Raw genomic sequence first — 26,191 nt, 5'->3', positions numbered from 1 at the left:
GGATGAAAATATAAAAGAGTTATGATTTTTAGAAGGCGAGGAGGAAAAAATGAAAACGTAAAAATTAAATTGTCTGAGTCCTTAAGGCCAAAATGGGCTGAGTCCTTAAGGGGTTAAAGGGGTTATCAAGAAAAAAAAATGTTTATATATCAACTGGCTCCAGAAAGTTAAACAGATTTGTAAATTACTTCTATTAAAAAATCTTCATCCTTTCAGTACTTATGAGCTTCTGAAGTTAAGGTTGTTCTTCTCTGTCTAAGTGCTCTCTGATGACACCTGTCTCGGGAAACGCCCAGTTTAGAAGCAAATCCTCATAGCAAACTTCTTCTAAACTGGGCGTTTCCCGAGACAGGTGTCATCAGAGAGCACTTAGACAGAAAAGAACGACCTTAACTTCAGAAGCTCATAAGTACTGAAAGGATGAAGATTTTTTAATAGAAGTAATTTACAAATCTGTTTAACTTTCTGGAGCCACTTGATATATATATAAAAAAGTTTTTTCCTGGAATATCCCTTTAAAGGCTATAAAACAAAACATTTTTATTATAAAAAAAAAAAAAGAATATATGTTTTGCTTTGCTATATATATATATATATATATATATATATATATATATATATATATATATATATATATAAAAATTATATATCAAAGCAAAACAGCAGCACACCGACTTAGATGAAAGCGTGTCAGGCTTTATTCATCAGATGCCACGACGTTTCAACCGTCTCTCACGGTCTTTGTCAAGGCTTGACAAAGACCGTGAGAGATGGTTGAAACGTCGTGGCATCTGATGAATAAAGCCTGACACTCTTTCATCTAAGTCGGTGTGCTGCTGTTTTGCTTTGCTACCTGTTTGTGGGGGCTCTTGACCTGGGCCCGACCAGCTTGCACCTGCGGACAGCCCGGGAGTGCGGTCCTTTTTGTTGAAATATATATATATATATTTTCTTACATTTACTTGCACAGCCACTGCAGCATGCTGTATGAGTTCTATTTTCTCCCTATACTTTTAAACAGACTATACTATTCTCTCCTGCCTTGTCTCTGCTCTCCTTTCCTTCTCCAGCCTGTGGAAGCTGTGCTTTAAACTTTCTCTCCCCAAATACTGTCCAAGTCAGTGTAATAGGTGTCCATAGCCTTTTAATGTTAAAGAGGTTACTCCAAGCAGTGTACTCAGCTTTCTTTGTTTGTTGCATCATGAGTGAAAAGAGCAGCATACAAGCATATGCACTTCCATTCTATCCCCTTGGGGTACAAGGGACCCTCATTTTAGTGATAAGGGGGAGGCTGTGGTCAAGCCTCCACTGATCAGATATTTATCAATGTAGATAGTTGAATAGTGGACAATCCAAGATTTATACTTACCAAGTGCAAAATTATTTTCGCAAAATATCTGTTCTTCTAATCTGAGGTAGTTAAAAGCACATGCACTTATACAGCTTGTATTGAGCTCAATATGAGCTAGATTACAGGGCTGTCTGGGCAAAACAAAAATTTGCCCCATGGCTGTGGGTGTTGTAAAATTCATAAAAAAGCTATACTGGCCACCTCTGCAGCTGCTGCTGTATGAACACTCCCGGTCTTTTTGGTTGCTGTGATATCACCACTCCTTTGGGACCTGCTAGCTCAACCAATAAGTGGTTGCAACAGTGTTCCACTTCAATCACCGACTGGCTGAGAATGGAAGGTCCTGTGGGATCAGATTAACACGGATCCCAGCAGAAGTGGAAACCAGCAGGGAGCCGGGAACATTTCTTGCGGTAGCTGTATTAGACCAAAGGAGTGGAGTATAGCTTGTTTATTATTTTCACACTAACTTCAGCCATGAAGAAAAATTTAGTTTTGCCCAGACAAACCCTTTAAACTGTATGAAATGAGCCTCCTGCTGTGGTGGCTTCAGGTCATCACTATGACAATGGCAAGGCAAGTAGGGGAAGTGATTCAGTAGCAGGTCCCACAGATCCAGTATCTGTTGGTCACATTCTTTGCTTCTATGATAACTAAAGCACTGTATGTTTATGTAATAACGCCAATGGCAGAATCTAACCAATTGATGTCCAGCTATAGAACCCTTAAAACCAGATCTTTAGCTTGCCATTAATTTTACAAATTGTAAAATGCATTTGCATGTAAAGTTATGCAAAATCCGTCTGACATGATGGTAGGGTCTTAATGTAAGCTAGATAAAAACTATACTACAGAACCTTTTCTCCTAGAAATATTTCACATGATACAAACAGTATCATGCAAGCAGGGCTGTGGAGTCGGAGTCGAGGAGTCTGAGTCGGACAAAATTTTGGGTACCTGGAGTCGGCAAACAATGCACAGACTCCGACAAAATTTAGATTGGAATAAAAAATAAAAAAAGCAGGTTTAAATTGTCCCAATTCACAAAAAGTTATAATTAATGACTTCTCTGCTTTAAGAATAAAAACCAATGCATGCAGTGCCTCACGTAACCGCAAAACAAACACGTTAAGTGACCGTGAAGAAGCATGCTTTTCATGTGCTTCACTATATGGCAGGCAACGCACAATTAGGAGCGGCAATACTTTCCATAGTGTTGTGTTCTGCTGTTACAGGGAACCCATGGGTAACCTAGCCTCTCACTGATAAGGGATTAAGTAAATATGTTTTTTGCAGGACTAGAGACACTTGTCAAAGTGAAGGGAATGGAGGGTCAATAGTTCAAGACTGAAGCTGTAAACCATTACAAAAACTGCTGCCATTCAGCTAAGGCTATAAAAACTTGTAAACTCGATTATTAGCTTAAAGGGGTACTCCGTCCCTAGACATCTTATCCCCTATCCAAAGGATAGGGGATAAGATGTCAGATCGCCAGGGTCCCGATGCTGGGGACCCCCCGGGATTGGCGCTGCGGCACCGCGCGAGTTCGCTCTGTGCGTAATGACGGGCGATACAGGGGCCGGAGCATCGTTACGTCCGCCCCTCGTGATGTCACGGCCAGCCCCCTCAATACTAGTCTATGGGAGGGGGCGTGGCGGTAGTCACGCCCCCTGCCATAGACTTGCATTAAGGGGGCGGGCCTTGATGTCACGAGGGGCGGAGCCATGACATCACGCTGCTCCGTCCCCTGTATCGCCCATCATTACACACAGAGCGAACCTGCTCTGTGTAGTAATGAAAGAGCAGTGCCGCAGCGGCGATCCCGGGGGTCCCCAGCAGCGGGACCCCGGCGATCTGACATCTTATCCCCTATCCTTTGGATAGGGGATAAGATGTCTAGGGGCGGAGTACCCCTTTAAACCTTAAACATGACTATGGGATTCTACTAGGGAAATCATGTTTTATAATAAATGCCCCTTCCTGGATCCTCCCACTGCCCTATCTTCAGCAGCAGATCAGCACACAAACTGTTCAATACAGTAGACTGTTGGCTTCCAAGCCAGTAGTCCTGTGGTAATGACATGTATGTTGCCTTTCTTTCCTTCAAGGAATGTATAAAATACATTCGCATATTAATACAGAGGAGTCGGAGTCGGGGATTCTGAGTCGGAAGTACAGAAAACTTCGGAGTCGGAACATCTATCTACCGACTCCACAGCCCTGCATGCAAGGAAAAAAAAAAAAAAAGAAAAACTCCAAAAATACCTTTTCAGCATTAGAGCCAGTTAGGACAAATGTGGAAAACACAGGGAGGGGGTACTTTATTTTAGGAGCCCAACATTCAATTGTGGCTCCCATTGGAAGGCAGAAAAGAGGCACAGAGTCAGGTAGATGAAATGATTCATAATTTTCTTCTGGATATCTGAAGATCATATCTGCAAATAAAGAAAAAAAAAAGCAAACAATAGTCATTTTTCATGCAGGTGATCATTCACCATTACTTTTTCGTCCTGAAAACCTTCGAAGCCACTGGTACCATACCTCATTTTACCAACACAAAATACCTTTTGTGTTTGTATACAATTTTCTAATATTTCTCAGAGCTTTCAAAACCTTTGCTCCAGTCACTGGTGTCAGCCTTCATTATTTACTAACATGGCACACAAGTTTGTCCTGGTCAAGTAATGGAAAAACAGGCAAATGGCATCTTACAAGGTATAGCTCTCATAACTGTACTGGATAAGTATCCAGTCCATCACTTCACCAGGACAGCTTTTCATTCACTGGAGTTAGACAATGAAGACTTCTACTGACGACAAGCAGTGATCTAAAAATGATTGGGAAATTACATACAAAATACATTAGAAACTGGTAACCCCATTTAAACAATATTTTCCTCAAGTACTGTATATGCTAGCACAAATTTTTTTGTTGGCCTTGCTTCTAAATATTCAACACAGAAATTCTTTCTAAAAAAAAAAAAAAAAATTCTGACATGGTTTTATGAAGCTAGACATGAAATACTTACCAGCATTATATGCAATAGCGTTTGATGCTGGAACAGACTTCTTGTAACAAAGGAATACACTAGACCCCCACTGTAAAAGAAAAACATAAAAATGTAAAGTATTAATTTAAACAAGAATTTACCTATTCCATTAGCTAAGGCTCAGTTCACACCATAACGGAAGCTGTAAAGTGGTGACATATCCATTGTAAAACAGCTCCAAATAGTACTAGCAGACCTTCCTAACATGTAATGGAGACTGCCAGAGATCTGTCAAAGTTTTATTCATTTTGACAGAAAGGAAAGTGATGCATGCATCGATATTGTTGCCATTGGTAAAGGCATAAAATGCTCAAGGAATTTTCATTACCGAAGTCTTTAAACCTGTTCTCAAAAATAGTAGTAATGAGCCAATGTAAAATTTGAAAGGATTTTGTGTTTTCAACTTTAAGAAACCGTAAAAAAAAAAAAAAGTTTCACAGTAGGGCTGGGCGGTATGACCAAATATGTGTATCACAATATTTTTGTAACTTATGGTGGTTCCAAGGTATATAACGGTATTTCCCCCCCCCCCTCCCAAAATTCACTATTAGCCCAGCACTGCACTGTCCCCATCGGGGTACTACTCACGTCACCCGCAAGCGCTGCCCTCCACGTCCTCCTGTCTGTTGCGGCCGCCGACGCTGACACTCTATAGCTGTATCCCTATGCCCGGGCTGCAAAAGGTAAACAAAAATAAACTAACGCATGTTCCTACGTTGGCCTTACGCTCTTCCTGGGGACGTGAACGTTGGACAGCCGTCAGCCTATCACCGGTCGCAGCGATGTTCCACCTCGGCCAGTGATAGGCTGAGCCCACTGTCATGTAAGAAGCCGGCTTCTTACATCACAGTGCGCTCAACCCATCACCGGCCGAGGCGGAACATCGCTGCAGCTGGTGATAGGCTGACGGCTCTCCGACGTTCCATTCCCTAGGAAGCTGGTCCGGACCAACAGGGAAGGTGAGTTAAAGTTAATTTTGTTTACCTTTTGCAACCCGGGCATAGGGATACAGCTATAGAGTGTCAGCGCCGGCGGCCGAAACAAACAGGAGGACGAGGAGGGCAACGCTTGCAGGTGATATGTGATTAGTTCCCCGATGGGGACAGCGCAGCGCTGGGCTGATATTTAATTGGGGGGGGGGGGGGGGCAGAACAGCGCTCGCTGGTCACATATGATTAGTTCAGCGCTCGGCTGATAATTCATTGCGGTATGGGGAAAAATACATATCGTGCAGCACAAAAATTTCGGTATTTGGTATGAACTGGTATACCGACCAGCCCTATTTCACAGCATGATAACAACCCAAGGCATCAAGTGAATATTCAACAGACCATACAGTTATGGCATATCATAACCGATAAGCAATACATGTTAAAGGAAAGGTTACCTCAGAAAATGACCTAGTGTTTAAATCAGGTTTTTATATAAAACATATTTTTATTTTTCTATTGATATTCTAATATAATCCTGATATCTTTAAGTTTTCATTTTGTCCACTAGGCCTAAGACTAAGGCGAGACTTCCTGTTATGTCTGTGTTGATAAGGAGAAGACTGCTGGAAAGTGATAACTACAACATTACAGTAAAAGCTAATAGCAGTAGATAGGTAAGACAATAGGTGAAGCTTAGAGCTCAGCCTTCCGCTTCCTGTGGAATGACTACTTTAAAGGTCCGAGAACAAGCCCCGACACAATTCTCAATCATGAGAATGAGACCGATCATGACTATTGTTGCCCATGTCCATTGGGCTTGCTGTAAAGCATATCTCTAAATGCTGTTAAAAACAACTTAGGCAAGATGGCAGCCCCAACAATAATGTACAAAAAATTTAAATGAAAAGAATTACAAAATCGAAAAATAAAAACAGATAAGAAAAAAAAGAAAATTGTTCTAATTGGTAAAGAAAAGAAATCAAGGGGATAGTAAAAAGATTAAAATAAATTTTGAAGTGAAAAAATATATTTTTTGAATTATTATATCCAACCATAAACAGTGTGTTCAGAAAGTGTACAGACCAATATATTTTTTCACATTTATGTTATCTTGTGACCTTGCTAAAATAAAATAAAAAAGTAAAGAGCCCCCATCATTTTGCACTCAATACCCCTTAGAATTGAGGCCACAATCTTCTTTTCACATGTGTTTTTTTTTTTGCAATCTTTTTCATATGTCTTTTACTGAGGAAATGCTTCTTTCTGGCCTGTCTGTTACTAAAGCCCAGATTAGTGGAGAGATGATGTAGTGATGGTTGACCTTTTTGGATGTTTCTCCCATCTGCGCACAGGATCTTTGCAGCTCAGCCAGATTAACCATTGGGTTCTTGGTCATCTATGTTACCATGGTCCTTCTTCCCCAAATCCTTAGTTTGGTGGGAATTTTTTTTTACCTATTTTTATTGATGCATACGGCAAAACAAATCCAGAGAAGCCAACGCTGGCAGCACACGCGTTCCGGCACAAAGCCCTTTACAACTGCACAAGGCTTTGTGCCGGAACGCGTGAGCTGCCAGAGATGCATTCTCTGGATTTGTTTTGCTGTATGCATCAATAAAAAGAGAGAAAAAAAAAGTTTTTTCAATACATAAGTCAATGCTGGGATTTTTTGATTCACTACTATTGCTTCTATCCACGGGCAACAAAATAACCTACAGTGCCGACCTTCTACCCACCTAAAACTAAGCTGAAGCTTCTGTACAGATCATTTCCCAGTAATGCCTTTCTTCTCTGCACATACAGGAGTAGAGTGAAGTGACACCAGTAGATAAGACATCATTCAAAATAGCTAAAGCTCAGCTTTAGGATTGTCCTCTGTAAAGGTCAGAGGGAAGTGTTTCTAATTCATATGAACGGGACAGTTTCAGTCTTTTGTGATCTATAGTCCATAGGTCCAACCATAAAGTGTGTCACTAAATGCTGTTAAAAACAGCTCAGGTAGCATGGCTGCCACCTCCTCCTTAATTGTGAACAAATTTTGACATTTAAAAAATTATAATAAAATTAAAACAGATTGGAAAAAAAAAACACCATGTTTTAGTAGTAGTTCTGTCTCTAATCAGGGAAAAAAATCTAGGTGATACATTCCATTTAAATGCCCATTAAACCCCAGCTACCAATGGATAGTTTTCTTTGAAGGTTGAAGGGGTACTTCAGTGGAATTTTTTTTTTTTTAAATCAACTGGTTCTAGAAAGTTAAACAGATTTGTAAATTACTTCTATTAGAAAATCTTTATCCTCCAGTACTTATCAGCTGCTGCATACAACAGAGGAAGTTTTTTGTTCTTTTCATTTTTGACCACAGTGCTCTCTGTTGACACCTCTGTCTGTGTCAGGGACTGTCCAGAGTACAAGCAAATCCCCATAGCAAACCTCTCCTGCTCCGGACAGTTCCTGAGATGGACAGAGGTGTCAGCAGAGAGCACTGTGGTCAGACTGAAAAGAACAACTCACTTCCTCTAGACCATACAGTAGCTGATATGTACTGGAAGGGTTAACATTTTTAAATATAAGTAATCTACAAATCTGTTTAACTTTCTGGAACCAGTTGATTTAAAAAATAAAAATAAAAAAAATTTCCACCAGAGTACCCCATTAAAATTTTTATATATGCAGATACTGAAAGGGTTAAAGGGGTACTCCGGTGGAAAACTATTTATTTCAAATCAACTAGCTCCATAAAGTTATAGATTTGTAAATGACTTCTATTAAAAAATATTAATCATTCATTCTGTATACTACAGAGGAAGTTGAATAGTTATTTTTAGTCTGACCACAGTGCTCTCTACTGACACCTGTGTCCATGTCAGGAACTGTCCAGAGTAGGAGAAAATCACCATAACTTCTCCTGCTCTGGACAGTTCCTGACATGGACAGAGGTGTCAGCGGAGAGCACTGTAGTCAGACTAAAAAGAACTACTCAACTTCCTCTGGAGCATACAGCAGCTGCTTTGTAATGGAAGGATGAATATTTTTTAATAGAAGTAATTTACAAATCTATATAAAGTAGAGAAAGATAGTGGCAATTGCACCTAACGGTCTATTAAAAGGATGCAATAAATTCAATAATAGAGGTCCCACAAATGTCCAAAAAAAATAGTGGTAGTCCATGTACATAAAAAATGTCCTGCGTAACAGTGGTGCCTGGACAGAAACAATGCAATTCAAATAATGCTAGTAACAAAGAAAAAGGGTCCGGCAACTCACAGTAAGACGGTAGCTGCTAATTGACATGAGGTCCGTCCATGGGGTAGGGAAGAGTGAGGGAAGCTCAGGAGGCCTCCTGAGCTTCCCTGATTCTTCCCTACCCCATGAACAGACCTCATGTCGATTAGCAGCTAGCATCTTACTGTGAGTTGCCACACCCTTTTTCTTTGTTACTAGCATAATTTACAAATCTGCTTAACCCCTTGGGGACAGAGCCCATTATGACCCTAAGGACGGGAGCATTTTTTGCAAATCTGACCACTGCCATTTTAAGAATTAATAACTCTGGGATGCTTTAACTTATAAATTTGATTCCGAGACAGTTTTTTCGTGACATATTCTACTTTATGGTAGTGGTAAATTTTCGTCGATACCTGCATCATTTCTTGGTGAAAAATTCAAAAATTTGATGAAAAGTTTGAAAATTTTGCATTTTTCTAACTTTGAAGCTCTCTGCTTGTAAGGAAAATAGACATTCCAAATAAATTATATATTGATTCACATATACAATATGTCTACTTTTTGTTTGCATCATAAAGTTGACATGTTTTTACTTTTGGAAGACATCAGAGGGCTTCAAAGTTCAGCAGCAATTTTCCAATTTTTCACAAAAATTTTCAAAATCTGAATTTTTCAGGGACCAGTTCAGGTTTGAAGTGAATTTGAAGGGTCTTCATATTAGAAATACCCCATAAATGACCCCATTATAAAAACTGCACACCTCAAAGTATTCAAAATGACATTCAGTAAGTTTGTTAACCCTTTAGATGTTTCACAGGAATAGCAGCAAAGTGAAGGAGAAAATTAAAAATCTTCATTTTTTTCGCATGTTCTTGTAGACCCAGTTTTTGAATTTTTACAAGGGGTAAAAGGAGAAAATTCTCTCAAAATTTTGGAAATACCTCATGTGTATGTAAAGTGTTCGGTGGGCTCAGCAGAGGGCTCAGAAGAGAAGGAGCGACAATGGGATTTTGGAGAGTGAGTTTTTCTGAAATGGTTTTTGGGGGGCATGTCACATTTAGGAAGCCCCTATGGTGCCAGGACAGCAAAAAAATAAATAAATAAATAAATAAATAAACACATGGCACACTATTATGGAAACTACACTCCTCAAGGAACGTAACAAGGGTTATGGTGAGTCTTAACACCCCACAGATGCTTGACACTTTTTGTTAAAGTTGGGGTCACTGAGACATGGCTGGACTCCTCGCATGACTGGGCTGTCAATCTGCAGGGGTTTACATTGTTTCGCAAGGATAGAATGAACAGAAAAGGTGGTGGAGTCTGTCTGTATGTAAGAAGTGGTATGAAAGTCAGTGTGAACGATGCCATAGTGTGTGATGATTCTGAGGAGGTGGAATCACTGTGGGTAGAATTACAAAAGGAGGGAAATACTGAAAAAATAATATTTGGGGTAATCTACAGACCCCCTAATATCACTGAAGAGATAGAAGTTCGGCTTCATAAACAAATAGAGAGGGCCGCCCGGGCAGGTACAGTGGTAATAATGGGAGATTTTAACTATCCAGATATAGATTGGGGTCCGGGGTTGGCTAAAACTACAAAGGGGCGACAATTCCTAAATTTATTGCAGGATAATTTTATGGGCCAGTTTGTGGAGGACCCAACAAGAAGTGATGCCTTGTTGGATCTGATCATTTCCAACAACGCAGAGCTGGTTGGTAATGTAACTGTGAGGGAAAACCTTGGTAATAGTGACCACAATATAGTTACTTTTGACTTAAAATGTAGAAAACAAAGACAGACGGGGAAAGCAAAAACATATAACTTTAAAAAGGCAAACTTCCCTGGGCTGAGGGCTGCACTACAGGACATAGACTGGGGGGAGGTGTTCTCAAATACTGATACAGAAGGTAAATGGGACATCTTTAAATTAACTCTAAATAACTATACAGCTAAATATATACCAAAGGGGAACAAATATAAACGATTGAAACTAAATCCTACATGGCTGACACATGATGTTAAAAGAGCAATAAACAGCAAAAAAATAGCCTTCAAAAAATACAAATCTGATGGGTCAGCGATAACATTTAAACAGTACAAAGAGCTTAATAAAATCTGTAAAAATGTAATAAAAACAGCAAAAATTCAAAATGAGAGACAGGTGGCCAAAGAAAGCAAAACTAATCCTAAATATTTTTTTAGATATATAAATGCAAAAAAACCAAGGACAGAGCATGTAGGACCCCTTAATAATGATAATGGGGAGGTTGTCACAGGCGATCAATAGAAGGCGGAGCTACTGAATGGGTTCTTTAGTTCTGTATACACTATGGAAGAAGGAGCTGACATTGGCCAGGTCAGTGCTGGTAACACATCATGTAATGTACTGAACTGGCTTAATGTAGAGATGGTACAAGGTAAGTTAAGTGATATAAATGTAAGCAAATCCCCAGGACCGGATGGACTACACCCAAGAGTTCTTAGAGAGGTAAGTTCAGTAATATCTGTACCCCTGTTCATGATATTTAGAGATTCTCTGGTGTCTGGTATTGTGCCAAGGGACTGGCGCAAGGCGAATGTGGTGCCAATCTTCAAAAAGGGCTCTAGGTCTTCCCCAGGAAATTATAGACCGGTAAGTTTAACGTGCATTGTGGGTAAATTGTTTGAAGGACTTATAAGGGATTACATACAGGAATACATAGGGGATAATTGTATTATAAGTGATAGCCAGCATGGGTTTACTAAGGATAGAAGTTGTCAAACCAATCTAATTTGCTTTTATGAAGAGGTGAGTAGAAGCCTTGACAGAGGAATGGCTGTGGATATAGTGTTTCTGGATTTTGCTAAAGCATTTGATACTGTCCCTCATAGACGTCTGACAGGTAAGTTAAGGTCTTTGGGTTTGGAAATTTTAGTTTGTAACTGGATTGAACACTGGCTCATGGATCGTACCCAGAGAGTGGTGGTCAATGATTCGTACTCTGATTGGTCCCCGGTTATTAGTGGTGTACCCCAAGGTTCAGTACTGGGCCCGCTGCTGTTTAATTTATTTATCAATGATATAGAGGATGGTATTAACAGCTCTGTTTCTATCTTTGCAGATGACACCAAGCTTTGTAGCACAGTACAGTCTATAGAGGATGTGCATAAGTTACAAGATGACTTGCATAGACTAAGTGTCTGGGCATCCACTTGGCAAATGAGGTTCAATGTGGATAAATGTAAAGTTATGCATCTGGGTACTAATAACCTGCATGCATCGTATGTCTTAGGGGGGATTAAACTGGCAGAGTCACTGGTAGAGAAGGATCTGGGTGTACTTGTAGATCACAGACTACAGAATAGCATGCAATGTCAGGCTGCTGCTTCCAAAGCCGGCAGGATATTGTCATGTATCAAAAGAGGCATGGACTCAAGGGACAGGGACATAATACTCCCCCTTTATAAAGCATTGGTACGGCCTCACCTGGAATATGCTGTTCAGTTTTGGTCACCTGTCCATAAAAGGGACACTGCGGAGTTGGAAAGGGTGCAGAGACGCGCGACTAAACTAATATGGGGCATGGAACATCTTAGCTATGAGGAGCGATTAAAGGAGTTACAATTGTTTAGTCTTGAGAAGAGACGTTTAAGGGGGGATATGATAAACGTATATAAGTATATTAATGGCCCATACAAAAAATATGGAGAAAAACTGTTCCAGGTTAAACCCCCCCAAAGGACGAGGGGGCACTCCCTCCGTCTGGAGAAAAAAAAGTTTAGTCTCAAGGGGCGACACGCCTTCTTTACCGTGAGGACTGTGAATTTATGGAACGGTCTACCTCAGGAACTGGTCACAGCAGGAACAATTAACAGCTTTAAAACAGGATTAGATACATTCCTGGAACAAAATAAGATTAATGCTTATGAAGAAATATAAAATCTCATCCCTTCCCCAATATCGCGCCACACCCCTACCCCTTAATTCCCTGGTTGAACTTGATGGACATATGTCTTTTTTCGACCGTACTAACTATGTAACTATGTAACTATGTAACTATGTGTAAATGAAAAAAAAAATTTTTTTCACTAAAATGCTGGTTTTCCCCCAAATTTTACTTTTTTACAAGGGGTAATAGGAGAAAATACCCCCCAAAATTTGTAACCCCATTTCTTCTGAGTATGGAAAAACCCACGTGTGGATGTCAAGTGCACTGTGAGTGCACTACAATGCTCGGAAGAGAAGGAGCGCCATTGAGCTTTTAGAGAGAGAATTTGTTTGGAATAGAAGTCGGGGGCCATGTGTGTTTACAAAGCCCCCCGTGGTGCCAGAACAGTGGACCCCCCCCCCCCACATGTGACCCCATTTTGCAAACTACACACCTCACAAAATGTAATAAGGGGTACAGTGAGCATTTACACCCTACTGGCGTTTGACAGACCTTTGGAACAGTGGGCTGGGCAAACGAAAAATTACATTTTTCATTTTCACGGACCACTTTTCCAAAAATCTGTCAGACACCTGTGGGGCGTGAATGCTCACTGTACCCCTTATGACATTCCGTCAGGGGTGTAGTTTCTAAAATGGGGTCAAATGTAGGGGAGGTTCCTTGTTCTGGTACTATGGGGGCTTTGTAAACACACGTGGCCTTCAATTCCGGACAAATTTTCTCTCCAAAAGCCCAATGGCGCTCCTTCTCTTCTGAGCATTGTAGTTCGCCAGTAGAGCACTTTACATCCACATATGGGGTATTTATATACTAAGAAAAGGGGTTACAAATTTTGGGAGGCTTTTTTTCCTATTTTCCTTTGTGAAAATGAAAAATTTTGGATAACACCAGCATTTTAGTGAATTTTTATTTTCCCATTTAACTTTAATAAAAAATCGTCAAACACCTGTGGGGTGTTAAAGTTCACTATACCCCTTGTTACGTGCCATGAGGGGTGTTTCCAAAATGGGGTCGCATGTGGGTATTTAATTAGGCCTCAAATGTACATAGTGCGCTCTCACTCCTGAGCCTTGTTATGCGCCCGCAGAGCATTTTACGGCCACATATGGGGCATTTCCGTACTCGGGAGAAATTGCGTTACCAATTTTTGGGGTCTTTTTTTTTCCTTTTACCTCTTGTGAAAATAAAAAGTAAAGGGCAACACCAGCATGTTAGTGTAAAAAATTTTTTTTACACTAACAGGCTGGTGTAGACCCCAACTTCACCTTTTCATAAGAGGTAAAAGGAGAAAAAGCCCCCCAAAAATTGTAGTGCAATTTCTCCCGAGTACGGAAATACCTCATATGTGGCCCTAAACTGTTTCCTTGAAATACGACAGGGCTCCGAAGTGAGAGAGCGCCATGTGCATTTGAGGACTAAATTAGGGATTGCAGAGGGGTGGACATAGGGGTATTCTACGCCAGTGATTCCCAAACAGGGTGCCTCCAGCTGTTGCTAAACTCCCAGCATGCCTGGACAGTCAGTGGCTGTCCGGAAATGCTGGGAGTTGTTGTTTTGCAACAGCTGGAGGCTCCCTTTTGGAAACACTGCTGTACAATACGTTTTTAATTTTTATTTGGGGGGGGGGGCAGTGTAAGGGGTGTATATGTAGTGTTTTACCCTTTATTATGTGTTAGTGTAGTGTTTTTAGGGTACATTCGCACTGGCGGAGGTTTACAGTGAGCTTACCGATACGAGCTTGCGCTGCGGCGAAAAATTTGTCGCAGCTCATACTTGAAGCAGGAAACTTACTGTTAACCTGCCCGTGTGAATGTACCCTGTACATTCTCACATGGGGGGGGGGCAAACCTCCAGCTGTTTCAAAAGTACAACTCCCAGCATGCACTGACAGACCGTGAATGCTGGGAGTTGTACTTTTGCAACAGCTGGAGGCACACTGGTTGGAAAACCTTCAGTTAGTTACCTAACTCAGTATTTTCCAACCAGTGTCCCTCCAGCTATTGCAAAACTACAACTCCCAGCATGTACTGATCGCCGAGGTGCATGCTGGGAGATGTAGTTATGCAACAGCTGGAGGTACGCAACTACAACTCCCAGCATGCCAAGACAGCTGTTTGGGCATGCTGGGATTTGCAGTTTTGCAACATCTGGAGGGCTACAGTTTAGAGGCCACTGCACAGTGATCTCCAAACTGTGGACCGAGATGTTGCAAAACTACAAATCCCAGCATGCCCAGACAGCAAACTGCTATGTGGGCGTGCTGGGAGTTGTAGTTTTGCTAGATCTAGAGGGCCACAGTTCACTGCACAGTGATATCCAAACTGTAGCCCTCCAGCTGTTGCAAAACTACAAATCCCAGCATGACAGCTTGTCTGGGCATGCTGAGAGCTGTAGTTTTGCAACATCTGGAGTGCAACAGTGTAGAGAACACTGTATAGTGGTCTCAAACTGTAGCCCTCTAGATGTTGCTAGGCAACTTACCGGCTTCAGTCGGATCCAGGGAGCCAGCCGCACGACATGCCGCCCGCCGATCTCCGACATCGATCGTCGCCCGCAGTGTAAGTGGACTTCGTCGCTGGTCCCCTTCGGTTTCCCCGTTCATTGTGGGTGGGCAGAATGGGGAAAACGAAAGTTAAACCCCCCCCCCCCCCCGATCGCTTCTACACGCCCAATAGCAGGGATAGGAGGGGTGACACCCCTTCCCCCTCATTCCTATCCCTTCAGGGGGATTGTCGGTGTCTTGGACAATCGCGATCCCCCCTATTTTCCGGGTCACCATAGACCCGTATGACCCGGAATAGCCGCAAATCGCAAATGTGAATTTGCCGACGTGGGGGGCAGTCTGATGAGCCCCCCCCTGGGCATTTGCGCGGGGTGCCTGCTGATTGATATCAGCAGTCACCCTGGTCCGGTCCCCGCCTGGCAGGGACAAAATTCCCACAGGCGTATGCATACCCCCTTCGTCCTTAAAGGGGTAGTCCAGTGGTGAAAAACTTATCCCCTATCCTAAGGATAGGGGATAAGTTTGAGATTGCGGGGGGTCCGACCGCTGGGGCCCCCTGCGATCTCTCTGTACAGGGCCCCGGCTCTCCGGCCAGATAGCGGGTGTCGACCCCCACACGAAGCGGCGGCCGACACGCCCCCTCAATACATCTCAATGGCAGAGCCGGCTCTGCCATAGAGAGTTGTATTGAGGGGGCGTGTCGGCCGCCGCTTCGTGCGGAGGTCGACACGCCCCCTTCCCGCGGGCTCTCGGGGCTCCATACAGGAGATCGCAGGGGGCCCCAGCGGTCGGACCCCCCGCAATCTGCAACTTATCCCCTATCCTTAAGATAGGGGATAAGTTGTTCACCACCGAGTCACCATTGGACTACTCCTTTAAGTACCAGGACAGAAGGGCGTTCATAATATAGTGTCTGTACCTGTGTGTGACGGTTTTCTCACAATTCTTATGTGATTTTCACCCCAGTATTTTTTTTTTTAACAGCATACAAAATGACTGTTGTCTCAGATTTTTTCCAGGTTGCAATGCGGCCGAGACCTGACTCACTAGTCAGCTGATGACAGGGAGCCTGTCTGCTTCAATGGGTGGAGGGATCGCTTGGTGGGAGAGAGATCAATCTGCAAATAATGCAACAGCTGTAAGCACCCTGATTGAAAACCACAGGTCTTTTGAATGGATGCAGCTCATTTATGTTCCAATGGGTGGGGTGGCTGATGTGTGGGAGGGAGGAAAATGGAATTATGAGATTTGTAGGCAAAGAAGAAAACTCAAAAAGGAAATACCAGTTCACAAAAAGCTAGCCACAAATCTCACAAAATAGATATAGCAATAAGATAATACAGAAGCAATCCTCATAGACTTTCTCAATCTAAAGGCTGAGTGTGTGGCGGATTTAAACCATCTATCCGCCACACACTCAGAGTAAGGAAATACCCCATAAATGGCAGTAAAGCACTATGCGGGTGCAAAACAGGGCTTAGGAGCGAGACAGCACCGATGAGATTTGAGGCCTAAAGTGGTGATTTGCACTGCAATGGTTGAGGTTCTGACATAAAATCTAAAAAAAAAAAAAAAACACAGCCAAGTGACCACAATTTTGAAACTACACCCCTCAAGGAAGGTAACAAGAGGTAGAGTGAGAACTTACACCTCGCAGGTTTTTTGAACAGTGGGCCGTAAAATGAAAACATTTTATTTTTTACACTAAAATGATGGGGTTACCCAATTTTTTATCATTTTCCCAAGGGGTGACTGGAGAAATTGGGTTACAAATTTTGGAGGGCTTTTTCTCCTGACTATGGAAACACATCCACATAAGGGGTAACGTGCTGGGCGGGTGCACAACAAGACTCAAGTCACAGAGGTCTGTGTGCATTTGAGGCCTATGGCATATCAGTAGCTGACGGTTACATACATTCAGAGGAAGATACAAAAAAGAAACACCCACATGTGACAACATTACAGAAAGTAACCCCCCCCCCCCCCCCCCCCCAAGAATGGGTATAGGGGCAAGGAGGACATTTTGAACGCACGGGTGTTTCCTAAATTCATTTTCCAGGAATGGATGAAGGGTAGCTTTTGAAAATAGCATGTGACTCCGAATTGTCGCCTGGAAATACGAGAGAGCTCATGAGTGAGAACTCTTGGCATTTGAGGCCAATATTTGTTATGGACCTAACAGTTACATATACTCAGAGGAAAATACAAGAAAGGAACACCCACATGTGAGCATATTACAAACAGTACACCCCCTACGGAAGGTGTATAGGGGTGAAGTGGACATTTGGAACGGACGGGTGTTCCCTAAATTTATTTCCCAGGAATGGATGAAGTGTAGTTTGGGGGTAATGAAAATTGCAGTTTTACTACTGATATGTCAATTATTTTCCCAGAATGATGAATCACAGTATAGCCAAAAGTAAAAATCATGCCTGCCCCAAACCCTATGATCTGAATCATCATTCTGGGAATGTGATGTGAGTGGCAGTCCCTATTCTGTTACCTCAAATGCGCAACCCGCTCAGGTGGGGAAAGATGGCTGCGCATTTGAGGCAACTTGCAAAGCCCCAATGCTGTTGACTCTGTGACCCAGTGTGGCGACAATGTACTCTGGACTTGTACATTGGGGTAAAATTATGGGAAATTAAGATGAGGGAAAAGGATTAAAAATGTAGTACTAAAGGATTAAAAATGTAGTACTCCATGGAAGTGTGATACTCCCCGAAGCAATCTCTAACGCAGGGGCCCCGGATGATTGGGGCAAGTGTCGCATTGAGTGGTGGTGTCCTTCCCTATCCCCCTCTTGCGACACACACTGCATTTTTTCTGGGATTGTCCCTTCTTTCCAGCGTGGGGGACCTCACCTGGAAAGTGTTGGCCTGAGATGATCCGGGGACCCACAGTTCTAGAGGTGCTCTGGCCCACTCTTTGGCGGTCACCAAAGATCAGGACCTTTAGGACTTCCTCTTGGAACTGCAGGTATGTCCCTGGGTTGCCAGCATACTGGGACAGTACAAAAGAGTTGTACATGGCAATCGTTACCATGTATACTAAAGCTTTTTTGTACCATGTCAGTGTTTTCCACATGGTATTATATGGCTTGAGGGCATGATCAGAGAAATAAACTCCCCCCATATACCGATTCCAGAATACAAGCGCGCTTGAGGACCGGTCCCACGGTACCTTGCACAGGAACAGGGGTGCTGCCGTTTCCCAGGAATTGTGGTCAGCATAAGGACATCCCTCTTATCCTTATACCTGACCAGCAACAGGTTTTAATGGGTAAGGGCACGGGACTCCCCACGGGGATAGGAGTCTGGAGGGGATAGGTTGGGAGGCCTCTTTGATTCTTCCGGACTGTCCCACAAGCTGACATGGATCTGGCGGCGAGGGATGTGAACAGAGGGATACTAGTATAAAAGTTATCCACGTAAAGGTGGTAACCCTTATCTAGCAATGGGTGCAAAAGGCCCCAAACGATTTTTCCACTAACACCCAGAGTGGGGGGACATTCTGGGGGTTCAATACAGGAATCTCGTCCCTCATACACCATAAACTTGCAAGTGTACCCTGAGGTACTCTCGCAAAGTTTATACATCTTCACACTATACCTCGCCCACTTGGATGGGATGTATTGCCGGAAGCGGAATATCCCCTTAAAGCTGATGAAAGACTCCTCAATAGAGACCTCCCTTCCAGGGACATAGGGCTCCGAAAAAAACATTTTGGGGGGGGGGGGGGGGGGGTTGGGGCATGGCGCATTATCAGCATAATGCAAACCTTTCCGATTGGCATGGAACCGGATATGTGCCATGGCCATACTGTAGAGTGGGGTCTGGTAGAGGATGTCCCCACTCCAGTATTGCCTGACACTGTTTTTGTTTTACTAGGCCCATAGGAAGCACGGGGCCCCAAAAGGTACTCGTTCTGCCTGCATCGACTGGGAACCAGCAAATGGGCCTAGCCAAAACTGAGCCCGGGTTTGCGCCAGGGGGACTCATACTAGCATGGGACACATGGTCAGGAGTAGATGGGGGTTTGTGGGCTCGCAAGCCTTGGTGGCTTATCACTAGATGAAGAAGACGAGAAAGATCAAAATCAAAATCAAAATGTGGGGTCTTCCTCGCCCTCAATTGTGCTTTCAGGCAAGTAAGGCATATGCTTCCTCCGCTGAAAATGCCCTGCGGGCCATTTCCCTACATTAATGGGGGGGGGGGGGGGGGAGAGTGTATGTGTGTGTAGGGGGGAAAACTTTATTGGTGTGTGTGGTGTGGTGCAATAATGCCTGCCCTAACCCGCCCTAACCCACTACCCAACAGAAAAAATATAAAATAAAACTAAACTTAAAAAAAAACTAAAATGGACTTCTAGCGCAAAAAACCCTGTGCCGAAAAAAAGCTTTACCTAATCAGTGGTATGCGCACTGATTAGCGCTTGGTGGTGGCAGGGGGCGCAGAAGTCAGAGGGGGTCCGGCCGCTCAGTCCAGAACAGTGGCTGGTGGCACATACACAGACTCCCACATAAAAAAAACTAAAATTTTAATAATGCTTAAACCCCCAAAAGCACCCGTCTGAACCCAAAAAAAATCAGCTGATCAGTAATAAATCACTGTCAGCGGTGAGGGCAGGCTGCACACACTGGTACGGTCCATCCACACAACACTGGCTGCTGCTGGGGGCACGGTCCGCCGCTTATAATCCCCGAAAAAGCACCTGCACCACAAAAAACTGCTGATCATTATTCCAAAACTGATCAGCGTTTCTGGGCGATGACCGCTCTTTTATACGGAAGAGGGTCCGGCCACACGATTAGCAGAAAAAAAAGAAAAAGTTTTGCGCCCAAGAGACCCAAAAAAAGGCTTGGGGCAGACCGCAGTGACCCTGCAGGGCTCGGGTCAACCAGTTAAAGGTGCTGCAGACCTGCAGAAACATGCAGTGATGGTACGCTGCATAATCTAAAACTGACCCTAAATCTAATGTGCCAGGGGGCACAAAAACGGTGCCAAGGGGCACTTATTTTTTACTGAGGGGGAGAATCAGCACTGGGCTACGTCATGCTCACCAGATGAAAAGCAAATGGTGGGCAGAACGGAGCAGCAAGCGCCTCATCCCTCCCCATACTGCTGTGATTGGTGCGGTCATTCTGACCACCCAATCATGGCTGTTCTAGGGGGATGGCAACACTGCCACCTCCCAGTACAGTATGGAAGGTGATTGGTGGTGTATAATACACCACCGATCACCTTTTTTTTCTGATGCCTGCTGAATGATGTTTACAAGCAGAAATGGCTGCATTGGGCAAATAAAAATACATGAAGACTAATTTTCAAACAGTCCTGTTCACTGATGAGTGCCATGCAACCCTGGATGGAGTGGTGGATGGTAGGTGGAATGCAACCCTGTTCAAACAAGGCTGCAACATCAGCAAGGCGGTGGTGGAGTCCTGTTTTGGGCCAGAATCATGGGAAGAGAGCTGGTCGGCCCCTTAAGGGTCCCCGAAGGTGTAAAGATGACCACTGAAAAGTATGTGGAGTTTCTGACTGGCCACTTTCTTCCCTGGTGCAGAATGAAGAACTATGCTTTCCCTAATAAAATCATCTTCGTGCATGACAATGCACCAACTGCATCAATGGCAGCTATAAGGTTAAAAGGAGAGAAAATCATGGTGTGGCCTCCATCCTCCCCTGACCTCAATCCTATTGAGTCCCTCTGTAGCATCCTCAAGAAAAAGATCTATGAGGGTGGGAGGCAGTTTACATCCAAACAGCAGCTCTGAGAGGCTATTCTGATATCTTTCAAACAAATTCAAAAAGAAACTATCCAAAAACTCACAAGTTCAATGGATGTAAGACTCGTGAAGCTGCTATCAGATAAGGGGTCCTATGTTAAAATGTAATGTGACCTGTTAAAATGTTGTTAAAAGTTTGATTGAAATGGCTTTTGATTTTAGTAAAAATGCAAAAAACACAACAAATGACAATTTTCAGTTCTTTACAACCTATAAAGTGTTTTGAAACTTACTGTGCAGAATAATTTGGAACAGTGCATTGTAGGTTTATGTTTAAAAAAAATACTGTTATCATTAAGAGGTTTGTTCAATAAAATTTGAATTGTACTCTTAATAGTTGATAACATAAGAATTATGCTGACTATTATTTACATCAATTATTTACATAAATGAGAAAAATATCGTTTGCATAATAATTTGGAACAGGGTGTACTGCTGTGGCCAGTGTTTGGCTGAGCAGTTATTTTCTATGTGCCATGATACAAGCAAGAGGGGATTGGCAGAAGTGAATTTTTTTTTAAATTTTTTTATATCCACTTAAAATGTTTATTAACGTTCTTAAACCTGTTAGGGTGCCTAAACCACTAGGGTGGTGCAGTTGATGCTACAATACATTGTAAAACTTTAAATGGCCAGAAACAAAGTTATCACCAGTCACAACAGTCACCTTCCCTTTTTGGAATGGACTTTGCTCCTGAGCCAATGCAATATTTCATTCTCTATATCTTGATGTATGACAAATGTTGGAAAAAAAAAGTTGAGAGTTTGTTGAACTGTCAACGTTTGAAATCTTTATTTTCATAATCATAAATCTAACAGATACCTCATTACTAGTAACTAAATATTGTTTTAACAATGCGCTATTTATTCTCTATACATAAACTCTAGTTATAAAGTTTCACTTATGGCTGGTACTGTTCCTCCAATTGAATAGGTTTTCTTACCATTCCAGCATTGAGGTTTTTTTCAATCTTACAGAAGGTGTGAGGTGGAGTTTCTCCTTTGTTAGTGATGATCACACAGATGTCTGTAACTGCTAAAGAGTTTTGAGTACGATCTGGCGCTGCCCGCCGATAGGTGATGAATATTCTCGAGGAGCTTGTTGAGCTGTTATTGACATTAGCACAACGTCCGTATGGTGTTGCTTGAATGGTTTCACAGCCAGACATAAGGCGTTCTTTTCCTTCATACAACACTCTAGAAGAAGAATAGAAGTAAGAGTAAGTATAGTCAGACAAAACTAAAATTCTGAAAATACAAGTCATAAGATACAAAGAATGTATAAGGATATAAGATACAAAGCACGTCTAAGGACGTAACTGGTTTCTGCATACAGTTTACCATAAGCCTAACAACAGTTAATACAAGATTCATTGCTTGCAGTTGATCGTGAAACTCAAGGTGAAAACTAAAACATTCTGCTCCGTGATGTAAGTGAAATTTGTGGTCTTCCAAAAGAAAAAATAAGAAATAATTCCCTGCAAATCCCTTATGATTGGGACAATAAAAAGTGATATTCTCTTTTGCAAACCCTGCCATATCTGTGAGACATGGCAGGTACTTTTTAGCAACTGTATGCTACAGAGGAAATTCTTTTCTTTTTGAATTTCTTTTTTTGTCTTGTCCACAGCACTGTCTGCTGACACCTGATGCCCGTATCAGGAACTGTCCAGAGCAGGAGAAAATCCTCATAGCAAACCTATGCTGCTCTGGACAGTTTGTGACACGGACAGAGGTGTCAGCAGAGAGCACTGCGGACAAGACAAGAAAGAAATCCAAAAAGCAAAGAATTTCCTCAGTAGCATATAGCTGGTAATAGGTACTGGAAGGATAAAGATTTTTTAATAGAAGTAATTTACAAATCTGTTTAATTTTCTGGCACAAGTTCATTTAAAAAAAAAAAAAAAAAAAAGTTTTCCACCGGAGTACCCCTTTAAGTTCTCTTCACTGCCTGTAAGTGTGTGTTAGGGTACTGACTTAACCACTTAATGACATAGGGAGTAAATGTATGTCCTGGTACTTAACGCATCAGGACTTACATCTACGTCTTATACATGACGCGAGCACTGGAATGGTGCTCGCATTAAGCATGGCAGGTCCCAACTGCTTTCAGCAGCCATGGACCCGCCGGTAATGGCGGACATCAGTGATCGAGTTTATGTTCGACCTTAACCCCTCAGATGCCGTGATGAATACAGCTCATGGAATCTGTGGCAATTTAACATTTTAAATGGATGATCAGATCGCCCACGGCATTGCCGCAGGGGATCCGATCATCCAAAATGGCAGACAAAGGTCCCCCCAAAGACCAGCAGTCCCTTTCCAGCAGACCAGAGAAGTAGATTGCTGATAACCCTGATCAGCGCTATGCATATGCATAGCACTGATCAGTATCTGAAAACTAAAGATTGCAAAAATTAGTCCCCATTGGGGTCATAAAAAGTGTAAAAAAAATATATATATATTATATATATATATATATATATATATATATATATATATATATATATATATATATAGTAAAAAAAAAAAAAAAAAAAAAGTTTCAAGTGAAAATGCCTCTGCTCCCACAAAAAATTTTTATGGCCCCTTGTTCCAATTTTACCCCAAAAAGTGTAAAATAAATAATTATAAAACATATTTAATATCACTACGTGCATAAATGTCCGCTGCTTGCATAAATCATAATGATCCCATATGGTGAATGATGTAAGCATTTAAAAAAAAATCAATAATTGCTACTTTTTTGTCACATCATATTCCGATAAAAAATGTTTATAAAAAAAATGCATATTATGTCGTGGTAGCGATAAAAACTACAAATCACGGCACAAAAAAAAATTGCCCTCATTCATCCCTTTATACAAAAAAATGTGAAGGTTATAGGTGGTCAAATTAGGGCAATTTTAAACATACTTAAAAAAAAAAAAAAAAAGTTCACTCAATCTAAAAGCTGAGTGTGTGACGGATAGATGGTTTAAATAATTAAATGGAGCCAGTTAAACATAAAAACATTTAATAATACTAAACAGTAAAATCTGGAGAGAGTGGATTATCAATCACTGTTAAAATTACATCCACAGGGCCCTTGCGGTCATATGGATAATAGACATACAGAGGGTCAAAAAAGTATTTAGTCAGCCACCAATTGTGCAAGTTCTCCCACTTAAAAAGATGAGAGGCCTGTAATGTTCATCATAGGTTATACCTCAACTATGAGAGACATAAAGAGAAAAAAAATCCATAAAATCACATTGTCTGATTTTTAAAAAATGTACGGTATTTGCAAATTAGGATATATCCTTCATCTACAATTATTTGCACGCTAATCCCCACTGAACTATACATTCTTTGAACATGTCATGGTGCACCATAGAATCCAAGACAAAGTCATCCATCCAAACTGACAAACTAGGCAAGAAGAAAATGAATCAAAAAAGCAACCAAGGGGCTCATGGTAACTCTGAAGCTTGGCCCAGATTTATCAAACCATGTGAGAGAAAAAAAATGGAATGATTTTCGCACAGCGACCAATCACAGCTCAGCTAACCAGCTCTGGTAAAGTGAAAGCTAAGCTGCGATTGGTTTCTATGGGAAAATTACTTCATTTTTACTCTCACACAATTTGATAAATCTGGGCAAAGGAGTCTATTCGAATTCCAGATCATAACAGTAGCAAAAGGTCCAAGTGGGTAAATACTTATGCAAGGCACTGTATATTTACAAACACACACCATACACATTTACACACGTGCACACATACACACAAAAAAAGCTCACAACCATGGGGAAGATGACTTGGCAGCATCCCAGTCCTTGCCTATATACAATACATGGTTTCCAGGATACAGGGGTTAAGGGTCTCCAAACAGCAGGTGCGTACTTAATTACTCTGGATCACAGCCATGTGACATGGGAGGATGGGAAAGGTGATAACAAAAATGACTCACATGTATCCCTATTAATGAGAATGTGAACTGGTGAGAAGAGATTTGGGAGTAATGATACAGTGATTGTTATTTACACAGAAAAGCCAATGTCCGGTTTATGCAATACATGTTTAGGCAAGGTTAGGCACAGGCAATAAATTTGACACTCACTCACTTTGTACAAGATACTTCCCATGTGTCTTATTTACCCAACATATCCTCAAAAATGGACAAACATCTTTCATTCACACCTGTTTGCCATCATACAGCACATTTTTCTCCTATTTTAAAGTGCAACTTCAGTGATGGCTTGGACGGCAGGATGTTTGCAAAAATTTTCGCACCACAGCCCAAGACTACAGTGTTTAATCTACAGATTATGTGGAAGTCACAGGCAAGTCTACAGGATTTCTGCCAAATTCATAAATTGAATGCCGTATTCTTTCTACCTCACTCATTGCTGCCACTTCAGAATTCTCCATGGTTTTGTTCCCATCCATTTCTGGGTGCTTTTTGACATATGTTTGGGGTCATTGTCCTGCTGACCCAAGATCTCGGACGCAAACCCAGCTTTCTTACACTGGGCTGTACAGTGCAACCCAAATTCCATTTGTAATCCTCAGATTTCATGATGCCTTGCACACATTCAAGGCCCCCAGTGCCAGAGGAAGAAAAACAACCCATCATTGAACCTCCACCATATTTCACTGTAGGTACTGTGTTCTTTTCTTTGTAGGCCTCATTCCATATTTGGTAAACAGTAGAATGATGTGCTTTACCAAGAAGCTCTATCTTGGTCTCAACTGTCCACAAGACGTTTTCCCAGAAGGATTTTGGCTAACTCAAGTTCATTTCGCGGTGCGGTGGGGGCGGTGCGGGGGGCAGGGCATTATTGGCTTATCGGCAAAATCGTGATCATCGGCCGATAATATCGGCCATACCAATAATCGGTCGATCCCTAGTTGACACCTTTCATCAAATTTTTCTCTTCCGTCCACGCCCAGGGAGATTAGCTACAGTGCCATGGGTTGCAAATTTCTTGATAATGCTGCGCATTATGGACAAAGGCAAATCTAGACCTCTGGAGATGGCCTTGTAATCTTGAGATTGTTGCTATTTTTCAGCAAATTTTGGTTCTGAAGTCCTCAGACAGTTCTCTTCTCCTCTTTCTGTTGTCCATGCTTAGTGTGGCACACACAGACACACAATGCAAAGACTACGTGAACTTCTCTCCTTTTTATGTTTTCAGGTGTGATTTTTATATTGCCAACACCTGTTACTTTCCCCTGGTAAGTTTAACCCCTTAAGCACTCAGCCCATTTGGGCCTTAACCCCTTAAGGACTCAGGGTTTTTCAGTTTTTGCACTTTCATTTTTTCCTCCTTACCTTTTAAAAATCATAACCCTTTCAATTTTCCACCTAAAAATCAATTTTTTTCGATTTTTGTTTTGATCGGACTTTTTGATCACTTTTTAT

The 26,191-nt window shown here is 42.0% G+C and overlaps 1 protein-coding gene across 2 annotated transcripts in view; it reads right to left on the bottom strand.

Annotated features, from left to right (window-relative positions):
- The window catches only part of DENND4C (DENN domain containing 4C), a 117,676-nt gene that overhangs the window by 49,894 nt on the left and 41,591 nt on the right, over positions 1-26,191 (bottom strand). For both annotated transcript variants that reach the window (XM_056519884.1, XM_056519894.1), the window contains 3 exons: positions 21,731-21,983; positions 4,380-4,449; positions 3,617-3,786 (listed from right to left, as the gene is read on the bottom strand). In XM_056519884.1, the coding sequence (XP_056375859.1) occupies positions 3,617-3,786; positions 4,380-4,449; positions 21,731-21,983 (493 nt within the window). The remainder of the gene's footprint in view (positions 1-3,616; positions 3,787-4,379; positions 4,450-21,730; positions 21,984-26,191) is intronic.

Source organism: Hyla sarda, chromosome 1 (assembly GCF_029499605.1).
Source record: "Hyla sarda isolate aHylSar1 chromosome 1, aHylSar1.hap1, whole genome shotgun sequence".
Taxonomy (NCBI): Eukaryota; Metazoa; Chordata; class Amphibia; order Anura; family Hylidae; genus Hyla; species Hyla sarda.
The sequence above is the reverse complement of the archived record's forward strand: the minus strand, read 5'-3'. Positions and strand labels throughout refer to the sequence as shown.